General features: G+C 36.5%; 1 protein-coding gene across 1 annotated transcript; it reads left to right on the top strand.

Moving 5' to 3' along the window:
- Window positions 1-1,648: 1,648 nt before the first annotated feature.
- Window positions 1,649-18,666, top strand: ANXA1 (annexin A1). The gene is made up of 13 exons (XM_027616622.2): window positions 1,649-1,799; window positions 8,395-8,474; window positions 8,565-8,673; window positions 9,197-9,291; window positions 10,155-10,268; window positions 10,703-10,793; window positions 11,035-11,114; window positions 11,309-11,365; window positions 13,165-13,258; window positions 14,464-14,559; window positions 15,881-15,939; window positions 17,308-17,430; window positions 18,321-18,666. The coding sequence occupies exons 2-13, from the start codon at window positions 8,409-8,411 to the stop codon at window positions 18,372-18,374; spliced, it is 1,038 nt and encodes a 345-aa protein (XP_027472423.1). The 5' UTR covers window positions 1,649-1,799; window positions 8,395-8,408; the 3' UTR covers window positions 18,375-18,666.
- Window positions 18,667-19,061: the final 395 nt, after the last annotated feature.

Below are 19,061 nucleotides of genomic sequence, written 5' to 3'. Positions count from 1 at the left end.
CAGAAAGATTCCAACTTTTCCATTACCAGAGTTAGGACTATAAATATACACAGAGAAACAAATTTTGTTCATTGTCTTTTCCCTTTGCACCTGACAAAATAAATGCAGTATTGGAAGGCTTGTCTATATCTGTCAAAATGTAATACAATAATATGAAACAATTAATTAGTTAGTAGCTAATTAATTCGTTCAACACATACTTATGGTGAGTGCCAAATGTATAGATTGGCATTTTCTCAAATATTTAGATTAGCTGATCATCCTAGTCAGGATATGTTGACATCATTGAAATTAGCATTGAGAATTTATAGAATGTGTTACAAAAACTGACAATCTTAAGAAAGCATTTTCATTGATTTTTGTAAAGCTGACATACATATATATAATAACATATATATGATTACCTGAAATATCTACAAGAGGCAAAAGAACAAAGCACTAAAATGTTAAAATGTCCCGTAAATTGACGCACACACTATGAAAAAATTTATATCTCTGCATAGTTTAATTGAAATATCATATAAAATTTTGTAAAGTTTTGTGAAGAACACAATTGAATTACCATCGAGGCTACCAAAACAAATTTCTGTTCCTCATGTTAAGTAGGAAATTTCTTAAGGTACCTGTTTTGTAATAGCTTCATTCATCCTTTCACTTTACAGTTCTAGTGCTTTGATTTATTGTTCAACTACTCTAGAATGTCAAGGAGCTATGCATATCTACCTGTAAAACTGATTCTATATAAAGGAATTACTGTAAATAGGCCTTCTTCGAATGCCAATGCCTTTTTTGAATGTCATAATGATCATATTTCTAGCACTGACTTTGTTTACAATTTGGGGACGATCTGGAGTTTATTTCTTTTATATTTCTTATTTATATCCACAAGCTATATGCAAGCACAAGAAGTATTTTTTATTTTATTATTTTATATTTTATTTTATTTTATTTTATTTTATGTTTTATCTTATTTTATTTTATTATTTTATTTATTTTATTTTTTTAAGTAGTCTCCATGCCCAGTGAGGAGCCCAGTGCAGAGCTTGAATTCACAATCCTGAGATCAAGGACCTGGGCTAAGATCAAGAGTCGGAGGCTCAACCAACAGAGCCACCCAGGTGCCCCAAGAAGTCTTTTATTTTAAGGCTGGTAAAATGTAAATAAAACTTAATCAGCACTGCATGATGTTAAAATTTACGAAAATATATTATTTCTCAATTGTCACAAGAATTCTAGTGTTTAGACAGCTTGGATTTTATTATCCTATTTTACAAGAGTAGAAACAGGTTCAGGGAAATTAAATATGTCCCCAAGGTCACATAGTAATAGGTGATGGAGCTTGGATTCAAAATGAAAGGGTTTTCTTGGGTTATTTTGAAGTTTATACATTTTTCATTTTACAATCTGTTTAAAGAAGGGTGCCAAACATTAGTAGCAGGAATGGGGTAAACAGTACTGCATACTTGAAAATCTATTGCATTTTACTTTTTCTGGAAAAAGGCAATGCAAACTAAAGAGAAAAGAAAAAAAAGTCTGTCCTTCCGGGTTTTTTTTTCCCCCTTTGTGCTGTCAGCTAGGAGTTGATTTAGTGAGTAGTTTTGCAAGACTTGTTTCACTTTGTTTCAGGCAAGGCTGAGCCACGTATTTCAAACAAAGGGCAACCAATTACTAACTTCTGGTTGCTAGGTGTGGCCCCCTTTCAAACTCTATAAAATCAGAAGCACAACGCTTCAGTTCTAGTGGGAAACGTTCAGAGAAGAACCTCTCTTTAGTGCTTTGGAAGAAGGTGGGGAAAAAGGGTAAGTCTTAGTTTTCTTTTTAGTTAGTTTTGATTGTTTGTAAAACTTTTCCCATCCTGATGTTACATGTTACTGCTTCTCCAGGGTTTATCGCTGGCTGCATTTCATATGTTTTGATAAATCTTTCTGTAAAATCACATTGGGTATTTATATTTTGGAAACCACAAAACCGTAATGTTTTATTTTACTTAGTTAAGAAATAAGAGTTTTACACATATGGACAGTTTGCTTAATACTGGCTTATTTTGTACTGTTGGTGAGTTACCACGGGAAAAAAAAGGAAAGAATGTGTTTTCCTCCTACTAAGTTAGACATTTCCAAGAGCTCTGTGTGTCTTACATGGAAATCATGATGGAGGGTGGATACTTGGGGGCAGCTAGCATAGAAGAACAGAAGTGCCAGAGGTGGGTTTCAGGAAACTGTTTCAAAACAGGACTATTTTATTTTCTTTTTTGGTAAAAATCAAATAGATTCAGACATCATAGTGATAATCATGCCCTTTGTAATTAACAACTGAAATTACGTTATGTTTATTCATGCAGCATAAATAAATAAGAAGATCCGTTTATTAATCATTTCATTTAAAGAGGGTGTGGCCATATTCTTATTCCTGTAGTCTGTGTCATAGGCAGGCTTTTCCAGTGCTGCTTTGAAAACGTAAGGGGAAGGGAAATATTTTCTGGATGGTGCCCGATAAGTTCTTCCTGTGGATGCCAATTGGGTCCTCCAAAAATTATTCTACTTAGTAACATCTAGATTGTGAATGAGAACTAATGGCCATAAAACTCCTTAGAAAAGCACAAAGCAAATTTAAAGCAGAGTTTTTACTGGCGTTGGATATATTTGCAAAAGTGAGAGAATTTGAATCATAATATATCTGGCTATTGTTCATAGCAAGAATTTTTCTCTTAGCCCATTTTGAATGTTAAATTAAATGTCCTGATGTCTCACTTTTAATGCTAGCTTGATGAAGAAAGGTGTACTTTTTCTTGCTCTGTTTGTGTCTAAAATTATACATGGACTTTGAAAAAGTAACATTCCCCCTCTGCACCCGGGAATGTATTTTGGTAGCTGGAAGAGAAGGCACATTGTAAAATGATGCAAATGTGGTAAAGGGCTGGTTTCATAATTCTGAAATGGTCTCCTCTCCAGAAGTTATGTTACCACCCTGGCCCTGGGCTCAACCACATGAGGCAGCTAGCCAACATCAGACTGATGTGGACAAAACAGTTCAAAATAACATTATTCAAGAGTTTCAGGCTTATTAAGTGCTTTCTCGATCAAAAGATCTGCAAAGTTTCATTTCTGTGTATGATGTTAGTTTGCTGAGTTGGTTGTTCTTAATATTCCCTAGACCCTAGAGTGGTATTTAAAATCAGAGCTAAATAGCTAAACCAATGGAACTATTATTTTTCGGTGATAAACACAAAGCGGTTTCTGGAGTAAATGAGTTCATTTTTCTTGAACACAGGACAAAATTTTATCAGGAAGATCAGAACAGATAAAATTTATATGATATCTTCCTTAATTATGCTAATTTGCTCCACCTCCATCCACACAAGGTGAAGTTTGAGACAGGCACTTCAGAACTCTCATGCATTTTAGATGCTGTTTATTCCAACATGCTTATTTTTACAAATGAAGACCCTTGGAGAAGTTAAATGTTTTCTGGAGGCCATACAGTCAGTTAAAGAGAATCAAAATAGGCCTCAGCACTCCTCAATTCTTATTTTTACATCTTATAGTTAGGGGAAAATATTCGTTAAGTGTATAGATATGTTTCCTAAGTAATTAGCACTGATACACTGTTTAGCCATTCAATAACACTTCTTACCATAGCAAATGCTAGGGATTGGAGGTACGTAAGGGACGGTGGAATAGCACTGCTCTCCGGGTAATGCTGCCAGGGAATATAGATAGGTCAACAGAAAGTGACAATCCAGAACGGTAGGGGCTAGTGTAGGGGAAAAGGAGGGTGCCTTGGGAGAGCACCCAGCCGAGTGTTGAACCAATGAAAGTTTTCTGGAGGATGTGAAGAGGTCTATGCTGAGTCCTTTTAGAAGGAACAGTTTGGCATAGGAGAGCGAATGTGGAGGAAGAAACAGCATTCCAGGCAAAGGAAACACCCTGTCCAAAGACCCAGAAGCAAAACATTCATAAAGATGACTACCTTTCATAAAGTGGTTCTTCATAAATCATGCCGTTGTATAGTCTAATTGCCTTCTCTCACACGGGTAGGTGTGGGAAGGACTTGTTGAAAAATAAACACCCGACGACGACTTGGGCAAACCTTGCCCCAGTCTCCATGGGTTCACTTAATGAATTTGATTCTCAAGTGTGAGCTATTAAAAATAACACCCCTGCCACTGTCTTTGGGTCATTAGTTTAAAAGAATATGCAATCGGAAGGCATGGATTTATGTATGACTTGATGCTTGCCACTTCTGTCTACAACACGGCCAGGAAATCACACTGTTTTTTCCCAGGTAGAGAATGGGAATAAGGGTGTTGTCCTGTGCAACCGATTGGTTGCTGCTGGTATGACTGTATAACTGATCATTCTAGATCATTCTAGGAAGGCATGAGACACCCCAAAACTCAGCTTCTGTCACAGATCTTAGAAGTAGTCTTTCATGAGGCCAAGAGATAGAAATTGTGATGAACAACAAAACAACAACCAACTTTTGTAATAATTTCAATCCTTCAGAAGAGTTGCAAGAATATTGCACAGAATTACCATATCCTTTACACCCAGATCCCCCAATGGCTAATAGGCCACATTTGTTTGTTCTCTTACCCCTTCCACCCTCTCACTATATTTTTTCTGGAACATTTGAGAGAACACTACAGATGTGATGTCCCTATGCCCCTAGCTTACTTCTGTCTGTATATATTAAAAAACAAGGACACAACAATAGTGCAGTTTTTGAAAAATCAGGAAACTAACTTTGATACAAGCCTTAGTTTCTCAAATTTTGAGCTGGTGCAATTACTAATGTACCATTTCTGGAATACCTTTATCTTATAATTCAGCAAGCATGGCTCCTGCATTGTACTTAACATCCTGGGCATACTTTTTATGCGTATTTGCCCTCTTTAATTCCTTGCTGACTGAGATGAAGAAAGCTCTCTTCTGAAACACAATATACCAAAAAAAAAAAAAAATACCCATCTCTAGAAAGTTACACATTTATGCACAGATAAAGGAGATTGATTGGCAGTGAATGTTCACAAACAGATCATTTATTAGAAGAAACTCAGTAATATTCCCAATTTCCATATAAGTCAACCCATAAATGACCAATTTCATCTTCAAATTAGATGATGTTAAGAACTGAGATAAGCTTGGTTTCAGAGCTCAGTAGTAGCCAGATTAGATATATAGTGAGCCAAGGTATATTAATAAAATAAACTCTTAAGAACCTACTATAAATGTTGCAACTAAAAAAAAAAAAAAGCCAGAATAAAGAAAATCTTGTGTGAATTCATAGGGTTACCTACTTTATTTTTTTTAACTGTACAGTTCTATTTTCTAGACCAAATTATTCTCTGAAGAATAATAGCATCTGACATTTGTATAACATGTAGCAGTCTATAGAATATCTTTGTATGCATTATTTATCTATAATTAAGCCAAGTGTTACCTTCCAATTATTGAATCGGTTTTATCAAGTACAAAATGCTAGTTTTCATCCAGAGGGTAATTACTGAAGAGACAGAATGGTTTAGCAATTCAATTTGGCCAAAAAAGAAAAAAAAAAATTTTTTTTTTTTTTTTGAGAGAGAATGTGTGCACTGTGGGGGTGTGGGAGGGATGGACAGAAAGACAGAAGTGTATGGGGGAGGGACAGAGGTGGAGAGAGAGAGAGAGAACCTTAAGCAGGCTCCACGCCCAGTGTGGAGCCTGATGGGGGCTTGATCTGACCCTGAAATCCCCACTGGAGCAGAAATCAAGAGTTGGAGGCTTTACCGATTAAGCCACCCAGGTGTCCCACTCCCCCACTTTGTTTTGGCCAAAGTACTTTTGCTGTGGTATTTCTAAGGTATGTTGCAACTGTTAAAGATTTCTACTAGTATATGCAGTTGACATTAAACAATTAACTATTAGTACCTGATAAAATCTCTTTCCTCCAGGGCAATTTCTTATATCCTGCCACTATCCCTGTGTCTTGAAGCTAAGGGCTAGTAGATATTATTTGGCTGGACTGAGATTCTGTTTTCCTCTCATTGCTTTTCTGAGATAGTCTATTCAGACTAATTTTCTTTTCCAGACTGTGCTTTTAGAACATCCAAATTATTTCAGACTATAAGATCTAAAAACTCAGAAGATACGTTCCAAAGCTGTCTCCTCTATAGACTCTGTTGTGTCACATACATTATTCAACCCCCTTATTTTTGTTGTTTTGTGTTATGTAAAGAAATTGATGCATTATGTGAGCATTTTTTAGAAGTGGAAAAATGAAGCACAGTAAAGTTTTCACAAAATTTATTTTGAAGTTGTGAGATTCATTTTTAAAACTGACAATATCCTTAGTCTCTGGTCTCTCTTGAAGTTTTTTTGTTTTGTTTTGTTTCCAACTGAAAAGAGTGGAAATACTGGAATGCCTCTTTCACTGAGGGGAAAGTTCTTTGCTAAGTGACCAATCACATCAGTCATTTTGAGGCTTCTACTTTATGAAGGGCATAGATGAGATTATAAAAATGGAAATTTCAAATACCTGAAACCTTGCCAGAAATTGCTAGAAGCTCTGGATGTGCCAATTAAATAATTGGAAAATGAAACTCCACATGCCAACAGCAATTGCACCAGATTACGACTGTAATGGGAACTAAAACCTCGTGCAAAATTGTACATCATGACTTTACCTCAGGAAATAACTTCAAATTTATCAGTTGCTGGGGGGTGGGGAAGAGATTACTTTAAATGAATGCACAATATATTGGTTCTTCTCACAGATGACAGAATAGTAATTTGAACAATCCCCATGATAATTAAGTGGAGATAGTTTCTGCTCTAGATATGATTTCCCTCACGTATTTAATCTCATTACTTGAAACTGAGGTTATTTTTCAGCAGGTGTGGCTGAAATACTTTGTCTGAACATGCTGTTGAAAAATCAGGTTATGGGTTTTAGTCCTCATGATTCATTTAGCTTCATATCAAGAATTTAAAACTACTGAGATTACCCTTCCAAACTCTTTCAGATGTATTCACGGTCATAGTCTCCAGAGGGATAAACAAAGGGTATGGAGAGCTACACTGACCTTGAGTATGGACTCCTAAAAACAAATCCCCAGACAAAAAGGATCACTGATAGCTTCTTTTGTGGACAAAACAGGGAACGCATTAGGTTTGAAACGTGCTTCAGGTTTTAAAAATATACATGGTTGATCAAATAAAAATACTGCTGAACCATGATAGCAATTCAAAAAATTTCAAGGTAGGATTTGCCAAAAGCGGGCATCTATGTTGCATTTTCACCCTGATGCTTCCTGTCAGAACAAAGAACCCTTTAGAAAATGTGGGTTTTTTGTGTTGGGTGGAAAAACACGAAGGACTAGTATTTAGGATGGCTCAACTAGGAAGAAATGTGAGTGTAGCAATTACTCCAAATGCTGAAGTAATTTTATACTAAGGAATGGAAAAGGAAACTGAATTATTTGAGGGAGAAATACCATATTCAGATGGTATTTCTGAATCTTTATCAAACTTCTTTAGCATTTTGAGTCTGAATCTGAATTTTGAGACAGATAGCAGACTGCCACAGATGGTTTTACCTTATAAATGTAAAACTTTATGCTGTTTCTCTAGCCATTACTTTTCTTTAAGCCCCCACCAATCCTACGCAGATTCTCTAAAGGCCTACTAAGCAGTCTCTAATCTTTCATCCTGCCCATCTCTTAGCCACTCTCTATGATATAGGATGAGTGATCTTTCTGAAATATAAAAGGAATCATGCTGCTCTCTTTTTAGAAATCCATTCATGTTTTCCTAAAGCTTTGGAGATACATTTAGACTTCTTTGATTGGGCTTCTGTCAACACTCTTTGCTTCGGTAGACTTCCTTCCGTGTCCCAAATATGACAACCTTCTCTCTGTTTTGTTCTCTTTAACTTTTTTGTCAGGTTAATCTTGACTCATTTCAAGAGAGGCTCAGATCAGCCAGCACGACCCCTTAGCTTTCGTCTTTTCCCACAGGAAGCACACACTAGCTGAGGCACGGATGATGTTTCAGTATTTCCTGAACCCTCAGTGTTTGGCCTATGGCGAATGGTGTATAAATTTAGATCAGTAAAATCAATCGCCAGCCCCTCTCTTCAGCCTATATGCTTACTTGTAGAATCATCTGACCCCTAAAGGTTAGGACTGAATATGCTAAGAAAGAGCCAAATGTCTGAGTGGAGGCTAGGGGGTTTCTGTTCAAGGGTTAGACTTTCCTTGCAAAAAGCTTACATCTAGCATTTTGTTATGCTCCTAAAATTAATCCAAAAGTAAGGTCAAGGCTACTCTGTGTCTTGCGTATGCGAGAGAGTAGAGTGATATAAATGTGTGGTAGGTTTGTGTTTTGTAATAGCATCTACCTGTTTTCTTTCCAGATACTTCTTTAAAAATGGCAATGGTATCAGAATTCCTCAAACAGGCCTGGTTTATTGAAAATGAAGAGCAGGAATACATTGTAAGTCAAGTGACCATACAATAACTTGGTTAAATAGCGGAAAACTAATGAGAGTGAGTGGACATGACTCTATTTCTCTCTTATCCACAGAAAACTGTGAAAGGATCCAAAGGTGGTCCTGGGTCAGCAGTGAGCCCCTATCCTACCTTCAATCCATCCTCGGATGTTGCTGCCTTGCATAACGCTATAACAGTTAAAGGTATTTACGTCTTCCCAAAACAGAACCCTCCGGGACATTTCAGAATGGCCATTTGAATGGCTATCAAAAAGGGGACATATGTGGTGGAAAAAGTCTGTTTCATTTTGAAGATAAAAAAGATTTCTTTGTCAAACAAAGATATATTTCCTTTCTCAACACTTAGGAAATGTGGGGCAAATCAGGAGAATCTCTGTTGAGACGACTGGTATTTTTACCAGCTCATTTCTAGCAGAAATTCAATGCTGAAATCAACACCTCTGCTCACATTTAGGGTTTCAGGCAGGATCAAACACCGCAGCACAGAGGGCTGGGAACAATTTCCTCTTTCTTTCTCCTTCAAATGGATAGAGTGCCATCTGAAGTGCTTCCCTTTAATGTCACCTCCATGTCCTAGGCTTCTGTCATTTTCTATTTCTTGGCTTCCTAGAACTTCATTTGGGCCATCTTGGGAATTAATTATTTTATGTCCATTACTGATGAGGAAGAAAATTGATTTTAAAGCCTTGTGGCCTTTTATTTTCAGGTGTGGATGAAGCAACCATCATTGACATTCTAACTAAGAGGAACAATGCACAGCGTCAGCAGATCAAAGCAGCCTATCTCCAGGAAAAAGGGAAGGTAGGTTGGAGTTGGAAATTTAGATATTCGATTTCAATTACACTTATGTCTAAACACGGATTTTGAAGCCCAGTTACCTAGTTTTTTTCAGTCTCTAACACTGTGTTCCCTTTACAACCAAGACTAGAATTACAGTGTTTATCCACTTGGTTGCAATGTAATCAATACTAGCAAATTTCTGGTTTCAGACATTAGCTGTCTTGGTTCTTTGCAGATGACTTCTCTAATGGAGACCAGTTTTTAATTTGAATATAACGAATATCAAGGGTACTATTGGCAATAAGGAATATGTTCTGATTGACGTGTGTCTTCTGCTGAAATTTAAACAGCAATTTCATGTCTAAATGTAAAGTTTATACATATAATTCTACTTTAAAAGTAAGCTTTGTATTTTTTTATGCCAAAAATGGGTAATTTTTTTAAGGCGTGCAGTTAGAAAATGATCTAATGCCAATGTCTGATTACGGTGCTTATTTGATCACTGCAAACTCCAAAGGCTGAAAAATTATTAATGCATTCTTTTTAAAGCATTCTTACTTCTGTTTCTATCCATATACAAAAACCCCTATGTTTTGAGCTTTGTGATTTCCTCCCCCTGTAAAAGATCAAGAGAACCCTTAAAGAAATCCTTTCAGAAGTTATCAATGAATGCAGTACATTGCATTGTAATCACTGTATTATCTAAAAAAATGAAGGTAACATTCTAAATGTCGTATTTTGTATCTGAATGAAAGGAGCTCTAAAAGATGGCTGGATTTAAAAATCAGTAGTAAGATTACCTAAATGTTAGGTAACCCCACATTGCTCTATTGCCCAGCATGTTACTTACTAGAAGCCTTAACTCTATAATCTCTTCGTTATAGCCCCTGGATGAAGCTCTGAAGAAAGCCCTTTCTGGTCACCTCGAGGAAGTTGTTTTGGCTCTATTAAAAACTCCAGCCCAGTTTGATGCTGATGAACTTCGTGCTGCCATGAAGGTAAATAACCTGATTTAAGCAAAATTCCTTTCCTCCACGGACTGTATAGGTCAAGTCTACTTAATACATCTTGTTATACCCTCACACCTAGTACAGGGTATGCCAATCAGCGGGCATAAAATAAGTGAATGAATGAATGAATGAATGAATGAAATGTGGACGTTAGCAGCTGTATTATTTCCAATCTCCTTATATTATCTGTCACTGCATGTATCCTATACCTCACTTTTTATATCTTTGTGCAAAATAATGGCTTTAAACCCATTTTGTTTTTAGAGCAATATAATAGAGTTTATTGTAAGTATTAAATATTGTGGATATTTACTAAATAGTGTGGGAAATTTACTAAATGCTAGATTCAAGTGAATTCTGAGACCCAAAAACTAGCAGACGCTCTTGAACAAAGTTTTTCTTACATTTATTTTTTAACTCAGGGCCTTGGAACTGATGAAGACACTCTGGATGAAATTTTGGTATCAAGAACTAACAAAGAAATCAGAGAAATTAACAGAGTCTATAGAGAAGGTACGTTTTAATACCCAACAGTCCAAGTTACCTTAGTTGGAAACTAAATCTAATACACATTTCTTAAAACTGAATGTCATTGATGTTAATGATGAGGCTTTGGAAAGTCTACATAGTAAAATATTTCTTCATTGTTTGGCACGTGTCTGGGGCATGCACGCTGTTACCAGATAGCACTCAAGTTGCTAGGGTGCCAGTTTATCACCAGTTTACTGCAAAATACACTTTTCTCGTTCCTCAGAACTGAAGAGAGATCTAGCTAAAGATATCACCTCAGACACATCTGGAGATTATCGGAATGCTCTGCTTTCTCTGGCTAAGGTACAACCTCATCTAATTCAGGACATACCTCTTCCTTTATGAAAAGTAAAAGGAGATGCCCTCTCTCACGAAATAAGCACTTGATTCTCTTTTTCTCAAAAAAGCAGTATTTATCTGATTTTAAGGGAACTAAAGCAAATCATGTGATTACATGCTAAGAAAACAACTTACCACAGAATGGGATTTTTTTTCAGGGTGACCGATCTGAGGATTTTGGCTTGAATGACGACTTGGCTGATTCAGATGCTAGGGTAAGCAAGTGCTTACAAATACTCCTGGAGTTGACCTTCCTGTGTCAGATAGTTCCTGTGTTGGATGGGGTTACCACTTGATGCCTTTATTTGAAAGCAAATCTAAGACCTTCTGAGAGACCAATGGCCCCTAACGTTCATTCCCTGAATGATGCACACCCTCCTGTACTTGAATAGCTCAAGAGACAAAAATGTGGTCTTTATGTTTTTAAAAGATTTCACTATTTACAAAGTGGGAAAGGATGGAAAGAAAAGAATGAGAATTTGATTTGTCATTCTTAACTGTTTTGTTGAGAAAACTCTGAATTTTTATCCTACTATGTATAAGAAAGGGAAAAATAATTTTTTAAGTTAAGTGGAAAGAGTAAGCATATCAAACATTCATTTAAGAGTGAACAATGGAGTGGTTTATAGCCGTAAGTTTATATTGTAAAGACATTATAGTAATGATCTTATAATTATAAAAATTATAATAACCTTTTTATATACTTTCAAGTATACTGACATACATAGTGTCAGTGAGGTTGTTGGTTATTTATACACCAGTCCCTTGGCAACATTAGAAAAATTGTGCCATTTTAGGGCCTGGAATTTCTGTAAAAAAAAACAAACAAACAAACTGACTATTATTTGCATATGCTTTCCTCATGGGATGGTATTACGTCTATAAATTCATCACAGTGAGTTAATAGGAGAGAAACTTATGTGTCCATACCCACTCCCTTCATAATACCAGAACATTATCTTTCACATAAAAGGTACGCATTAACTTTTTGTTGAAAAAAATGCATATACACCACGTTTGCTTGAAAAGTCCAAAATAACTTATGTCCATCAGAAGTTTGGCCATTTTAATAGAAATTGTGCAAGCATATAAAAAAAAAGTTAATATTTGACTAACTGCCCATAATAAAAAATGATTCTTATTTGCTTGTGACATTTCTGAATTTGCTTTCCATTTTAAGACTATATCAGGGCTGTCAGATGTATATTTATGGCAGCTACATGGATTAGCGTGGCCCAGGAGGATGATGGCAATTAACATTTCAAAGTTAACAGAGCATGCCTGTGATAATAAGGCAAGGATTACCTTTTCCAGTTACAAAAGAGGAAAGTTGGCAGTTTCATAAGGTTAAATTGTTTATCTAACAGTCCAGAGCAGCTAAGTTGCAGAGTCAGAATTTGAATCCAGAAATTTTAATATCAAAATTCAAGATCTAGGTTATGTTTGTATTATCGATGTATTAGTACCACTTGCTGATAGTTACTTTGAACAATTAAGAGTAAAAAAAAAAAGTTTTTAGAGAGTTCCACGGAGTTGCCATGATATAGAGCATAATCTGAAAGCAATTTAATCCAGCAAATATTTATTCTGCAAAAATATATTCAGTCTACTGTTTGCAAGGTGCCTTGAGACATACTGTGGAAGATACTTGACAAACTAAGGTCCCTATCTTTAAGGAACTTGCATTCTCAGCATTGCCTACTATGATTGAATTGGACACAAAGCAGCTGCCTAGAAAATCTTTGAAGAGATCTAACATTCTTGTGCAAGTGTCAAGTCAGCAGATAGTCAAATGTTTACGTTTCTTTTTTTTAAAGGTTTCATTTATCTATTTGAGAGAGAGAGAGAGAGCGAGCACAAGCAGGGGGACTGGCAGAGGGAGAGGGAGAAGCAGGGGGCTCAGTGAGCAGGGGCGATCGATGTAGAGCTGCATCCCAGGACCCTGGATTCATGACCTGAGCCAAAGGCAGACACTCAGCCACCCAGGCACCCCTATGTTTGTGTTTCTTGATAGGCTTTATATGAAGCAGGAGAAAGGAGAAAAGGGACAGATGTGAATGTGTTCATTACCATCCTTACCACCAGAACCTATCCCCATCTTCGCCAAGGTAAGAAAAAAAAATTCCTGAAAACTGTTTATAGTAGATGCATTTTTTTGAGAACAAATAAAAGAAAGGAAAGAGAGAAGCCTTAATCAGTGTCACTCTCATACCAAGTGACTGTAGTGCTCCTGACCCTTTACTGCTATTTGTGCATTTGTCCAACTTTGTACAGCCACCATTTTATAATATTTGAAACACCCTTTGTGACTTTGGCAGGCAGAACATTACTTAATTATCTTGACGATTTCTACTCCCCCAAAATATGTGGAATAGGTGTGACAAAATATACACATACAACAGAATGAAATTACAATGAAGTAAAACATTAAACTCAGGGCTAAGTGGAAAAAAGGAAAAAAAAAAAAAAAGCATAGAGATGCTCCCAAACACAAAGAAACAAGAGTTCTTTCCTTCGAGCCCTAGACTTAGCTCTGACCCGTTTGGAAGCCAAGGCAAAGGGGGAAGTCCTAATGATTGCTTGAAGTTCATTATCTTATAATAGCACCTTCTGATTTTTAAGGATAAAAATAAGAGACATCTACTCCACAGATCTTTATATAAGGGAAGATCCATTTCCAAACATGGGGTTTGGAAATAAGTAAGTGCACAGTCAGATCCTGGTCATTATTCTGTCTTCCATGCCCTGGATTCATATTTCATTCTAAGATTTTAAAATGTCATTTTAATACGGAAGTGGAAGGTGTTATGGAGATAGATTTGCAATCCCTCTTCAGCCACTTCACTTGAACTGTATTCTCTAGCATGCAAAGGGCAGTTCCCCTTTTCCAAGGCAAAGGGGGAAGTCCTAATGATTGCTGGAAGTTCATTATCTTATAATAGCACCTTCTGATTTTTAAGGATAAAAATAAGAGACATCTACTCCACAGATCTTTATATAAGGGAAGATCCATTCCGTATGGCATTTAGCTCTGATGTAGTAAGTGTCACAGTTGTCAATCACATGCCAGTTCTAATAAATGTCAACACTTGCGAAAACTTCCCCCAAATATACAGGAAATAGCCACATGAGTTACATTCCTAGGAAAACATATGAAGTATCCAAAATTTACCCAGTTGAAGAATTAGCTTTAAGATGTGTGTTTTGAAATTCAGTCATTCCAAAGAAGGCTTTGCGTCAGTTCCCCTGCTTTTGCTAGTTTGCTGAGGAATAGGATGCTTTGTACCTCTCTTAGTTTAAATTCAATGTTCAGTGTTTCAGAAGTACAGCAAGTACAGTAATCACGACATGAACAAAGTCCTGGACCTGGAGGTGAAAGGTGACATTGAGAAATGCCTCACGGCGATCGGTACGTGGTCAGGGAAACATTGAGAAACGCCTCGCAGCTCTCGGTGTGTGGTCAGGGAAGGGGCGGCTTTCCTAACCGGAAACGGTCAGTGCTGTCCCACAGTTAAAAACAACAGCAACAACAAAAAACAGGGGCGCTGGGTGGCTCAGTTGGTTAAGCTTCTGACTCTTGATCTCACCTCTTAGTCTCAGGGTCCTGAGTTCAAGCCCTGGGTTGGGCTCCATGCTGGGTGTGGAGTCTCCTTAAAAATAAATAAATAAATAAAATAAAAATGAAAAAGACCCAAAAAACTAAGATATAATAAACTTATGTCTTATATAGAGGCAATGTGGAAGATAACGGCTATAAATATTTAGCTAACGGTCTATGATGGCCATCTTAATAATTACATTAAAATATATTAAATAATATGATATTTGAATACGCAGTATGATATTTATAATATTATAATAAAATAACAATTCTTCAAAAAGATGGACAGATGGGAAATGCTTTCTGAGCATTTACTTATGCCAAGTGATGCATGGCTCAGGGAAAGTCAGAGTGATCACTAAGAACATGGGGTTTGGAAATAAATAAATGCACAGTCAGATCCTGGTCTGTCACTTGCTGATTGAGTCATCTTGGACAAGTCCAGAGGGATTAGCTCAGTAGGTCTCCAGGGGCTTCTGGAAAGGTCTTCAGAAGAAAAAGCCTTTAAAGGTCTCCCATGCTATTCCAAGAACCCGGGAACCTATGTTCTAAAGCAGGGAATGTGCTCATAAAACCCCTGGAAAACTCGTGAAAATGCAGATTCTGATTTAGCAGGTCTGTAGTGCGGCCTTTGGATTCTGCATTCCTAACAAGCTCCAGGTTTGTGCCAATACGTTTGGTCCATCGATCACACTTTGAGGAGCAAGGTAGAGAATATTACTCATGGCTGCGTCTATTAGTGTTTTATATGGCAGTTGCCGTATACTGAAGGCAAGTCCTATTTCATTTGAAAAAAAAAATTCTTATTATGACACACAAAAAAGTATTTACTGTATGCCCATATGCCCTTTAACACCTGCCAGTTTCCCCATTTCCAAGAAGAGGATATTCTAGAATACCATGAACTGAAGTTGCTGTTGAGTGGATTTAAGATAGAGGAGATGGTGATGTTGTGAGGGAAGATTCCTCAAGACCACCATCTACAGAAAGCTTTTTATAGGCCAAGTATCCCCTATTAAGTGGGGGATGAGGAACAGCAATGGAGAATGGAGTCTTTCTGGTAAAACTTTCACATGCATCTTTCTTCTCGTATGGTAAATATATCCGCTAAAGTGTGCCTGTCTTGCAGTGAAGTGTGCCACAAGCAAACCGATGTTCTTTGCCGAGAAGCTTCATCAGGCCATGAAGGTAACATTCTATTTTTATGCTTTGCTGAGGGCCGAAATTATTGTTTGTGGAGAGAAAAACAGAAAACTTCGTATTGTTTGCAAGCCACACTTATTTTCCTATCTTCCCATTAAAAAGAACCACTGTTCCATGTAATGCAAGAGGCAATACACATACTTATTGGAATAAAATTGTCAGATTTGTTGTAGTTTTTTTACAGGTAAGGTAGTAAGGTGAGCTTGTCAGTAATTTGTGGTTTACTCATTGTTTGCATAAAACCTGAGCCAGTAGAGAAAGGTTCTGTACTTTTTCTTTTAATGTGTGATTTTAGTAACCTACTTCTGCTAAAGTTGTGGGTTTTATAATTTCCTCCTTTCTAAGTTTCACTTGCCTTTTTTTATTATTCTGCCATCCATGCCCTGGATTCATATTTCACGCTAAGATTTTAAAATGTCATTTTAATACGAAGTGGAAGGTGTTATGGAGATAGATTTGCAATCCCACTTCAGCCACTTCACTTGAACCTTATTCTCTAGCATGCATCAGGATGCCGCCTGTATACAGGTATTGTGAAAGTTATTAGGTTGTATTTTTTTTTCCTTTGCAACTCCAAAATAAGGAGGTCTCAAGAGAAAAGGGGGAGGGAAGGGAGAGAGATCTAACCCTTCAATTAATAGGAAGAGTCCTTCTGAAATGCTAAAATGATAGGCATTACACCACCATGTGGTAGGCAGTAGAGTCCCAGACCTCATGCTTGCTGCTATCTAGGGGGGTAATTACCTGGGTGGGTAAGGATGAATACCTGGTATGGCAGAAGAGCAGGAGGAATCAATGTAGACTTGCGGTCCGCTAAGCTAAGACTAAGATATTTGAAGAGGAATTAGCCAGGTGAGAGCAGAGTTGGAGGGATAAAGTTGGTCCAGGGAAAGAGTTAGCATGACTCTTTCAAGATAATAAGCGTCATGAGAGGGATGGTGCAGTGGAAGAAGAGGGTGTGGAATTAGACAGGCATTGTAAACCCAGATAAAATGATTCATTTTCATCCTAAAAGCAACCAAAGACCATGGAGGGTTTTAAATAGATGGATTCAATGATCAGATTTGCAATTTAGAAGGTTCACGTTTTTTGTAATTTTTGAATAGTTTAGACCTAGGAAAGACTGGATGGTGGAAGACCGATGAGGAGTTTGTAAAAGCTCTTCCGTATAGCTGATGCAGCAGTTGGGTTCCTGCCATTTTATTTCCACCTGTGTCAAGTGCGTGTGTGTGTGTGTGTGTGTGTGTGTGTGTGTTTTAATGAATGAACAAAAGAGCTTCCCATTCAAACCCATACCTGCTTTATTAAGAGTATGCTCTGAATATGATATTTACCATCATTTGCTTTAAACAGGGTTCTGGAACTCGTCATAAGACATTGATCAGAATTATGGTTTCCCGTTCTGAAATTGACATGAATGACATCAAAGCATGCTACCAGAAATTGTATGGTGTCTCTCTCTGCCAAGCCATCCTGGTATGTTGTGATTTTCATAATGCCACCTCCACAAATGGCAGTCTTTTTGCAACTTCTCCAAAGAGAAAATCTGACTTATGTACCTGTAGATTTTAGATGTGAGATTAATTTGTTATATTAGGATATGTAATTTATAAGTAAATTGAACTTTCACTGGACTAGTGAGTTCTCTACTGAAAAACTACACAAATTTTTCAGTAGCCATGGAAATATTTAGTTTCCCATACATAAAGTTAGCAAGCAAAATATTTTAGTAGGGAGATATAGTGATTTATTTTGCAATGAATATTGATCAGAGATTAGAAACTTATTATTCTAAGCTTTCTGAATTTTGTGATATGTAAAATATAAAACATGCATGTTTAAATTTTCATTATAATGTTAAAAATAAGAAGACAAGTCAAGGGTTTTAAACTTATTGAAAGACTGAAAGATAGATGACTAATTCAAGTTAAGTTGTCACTTATACCGGATAACTAAATCTACCAAGAAAAGGTGAGAAAATCACAGGCTTATCAGTTTCTCCCTGGTGAGTGAGTCAGATAGCCTTCACTATGATATGAAATTATACTGTGTTAAGCTCACTCAATTCTGTGTGACATTTAGTTCTTGGAAAATAATGGCTCTAATATACAACATAATCAATATAATCTGAATCTTGAAAGCTGTTGCTTTTTATGTAATAATCAATTAACAAATATCAGTTATCTGCTATATTAATTGTATTACTTAAATAAATGATATAATTATAAAAGATCCTCGGGCTTATATAACGTGATATATGTTCTCCACCCGTTAATCTACAAATACATAATTCTTCTATAATTAAAAATACCGTATGTTGATTATGGTTTCAGGTATCATTAAGCATACTCTTTCTTAACCAACAGGATGAAACCAAGGGAGATTATGAAAAAATCCTGGTGGCTCTCTGTGGAGACTAACATTCCTTTGATGATCGCAAGCTTCTTGATCAGAAGATTTTTTAATCGTATCTTTTCATTCCATATCATAGACTTAAACAGGAAAGTTTTCTCAGCAGGATTACAGTCTAGCTAAATGCTTTTTGAAAAATATAGCCTATAAATCATTTTTATATCACAACTCCATATAACAGAATTTTTTTTTAAACTATATTTATCCCAAACTATAAAAGCCTCATAAACAGGCTGTTCTAGTAACATTACCTGAGAAAGATGTTTGTGCAGTAGAAAATAAAATGATTTTGCAGGACAATTGTGTGTCATTGGTTCTTCTACTCTGATTGTGTGTGTGTGTGTGTGTGTAATGCAGTGGTTTAACTGTATCAAGGGAAAGGAGCTTGAATCCTAAATTGTAGTCATTTAATGAAATAAGATTTTGCATATTAAAATTATTAAGAAATTAAAAAATATTCACAGAGTTGGAAAATGGACTTATATTTTATCATCTGGGTGCAGATAATTGAGAGCATGTCTGAGTAATAACGGATTTATTGCATCAGCATTGTAACAGTTGAATATTCTGCTGTGTTTCACAAACCGGTGTGAAGATGAAATGATAACAGCAATGAAAATTTCTCTCTTTTTAAAAAAATGGTAGTTGCATGCTGAGTTTTCAAAGAAACTGTCAAGCTATTTCCAGAGTAGCTA

This window comes from Zalophus californianus, chromosome 13 (genome assembly GCF_009762305.2).
Source record: "Zalophus californianus isolate mZalCal1 chromosome 13, mZalCal1.pri.v2, whole genome shotgun sequence".
NCBI lineage: Eukaryota > Metazoa > Chordata > Mammalia > Carnivora > Otariidae > Zalophus > Zalophus californianus.
This window is presented reverse-complemented; position numbering and strand designations above follow the sequence as displayed.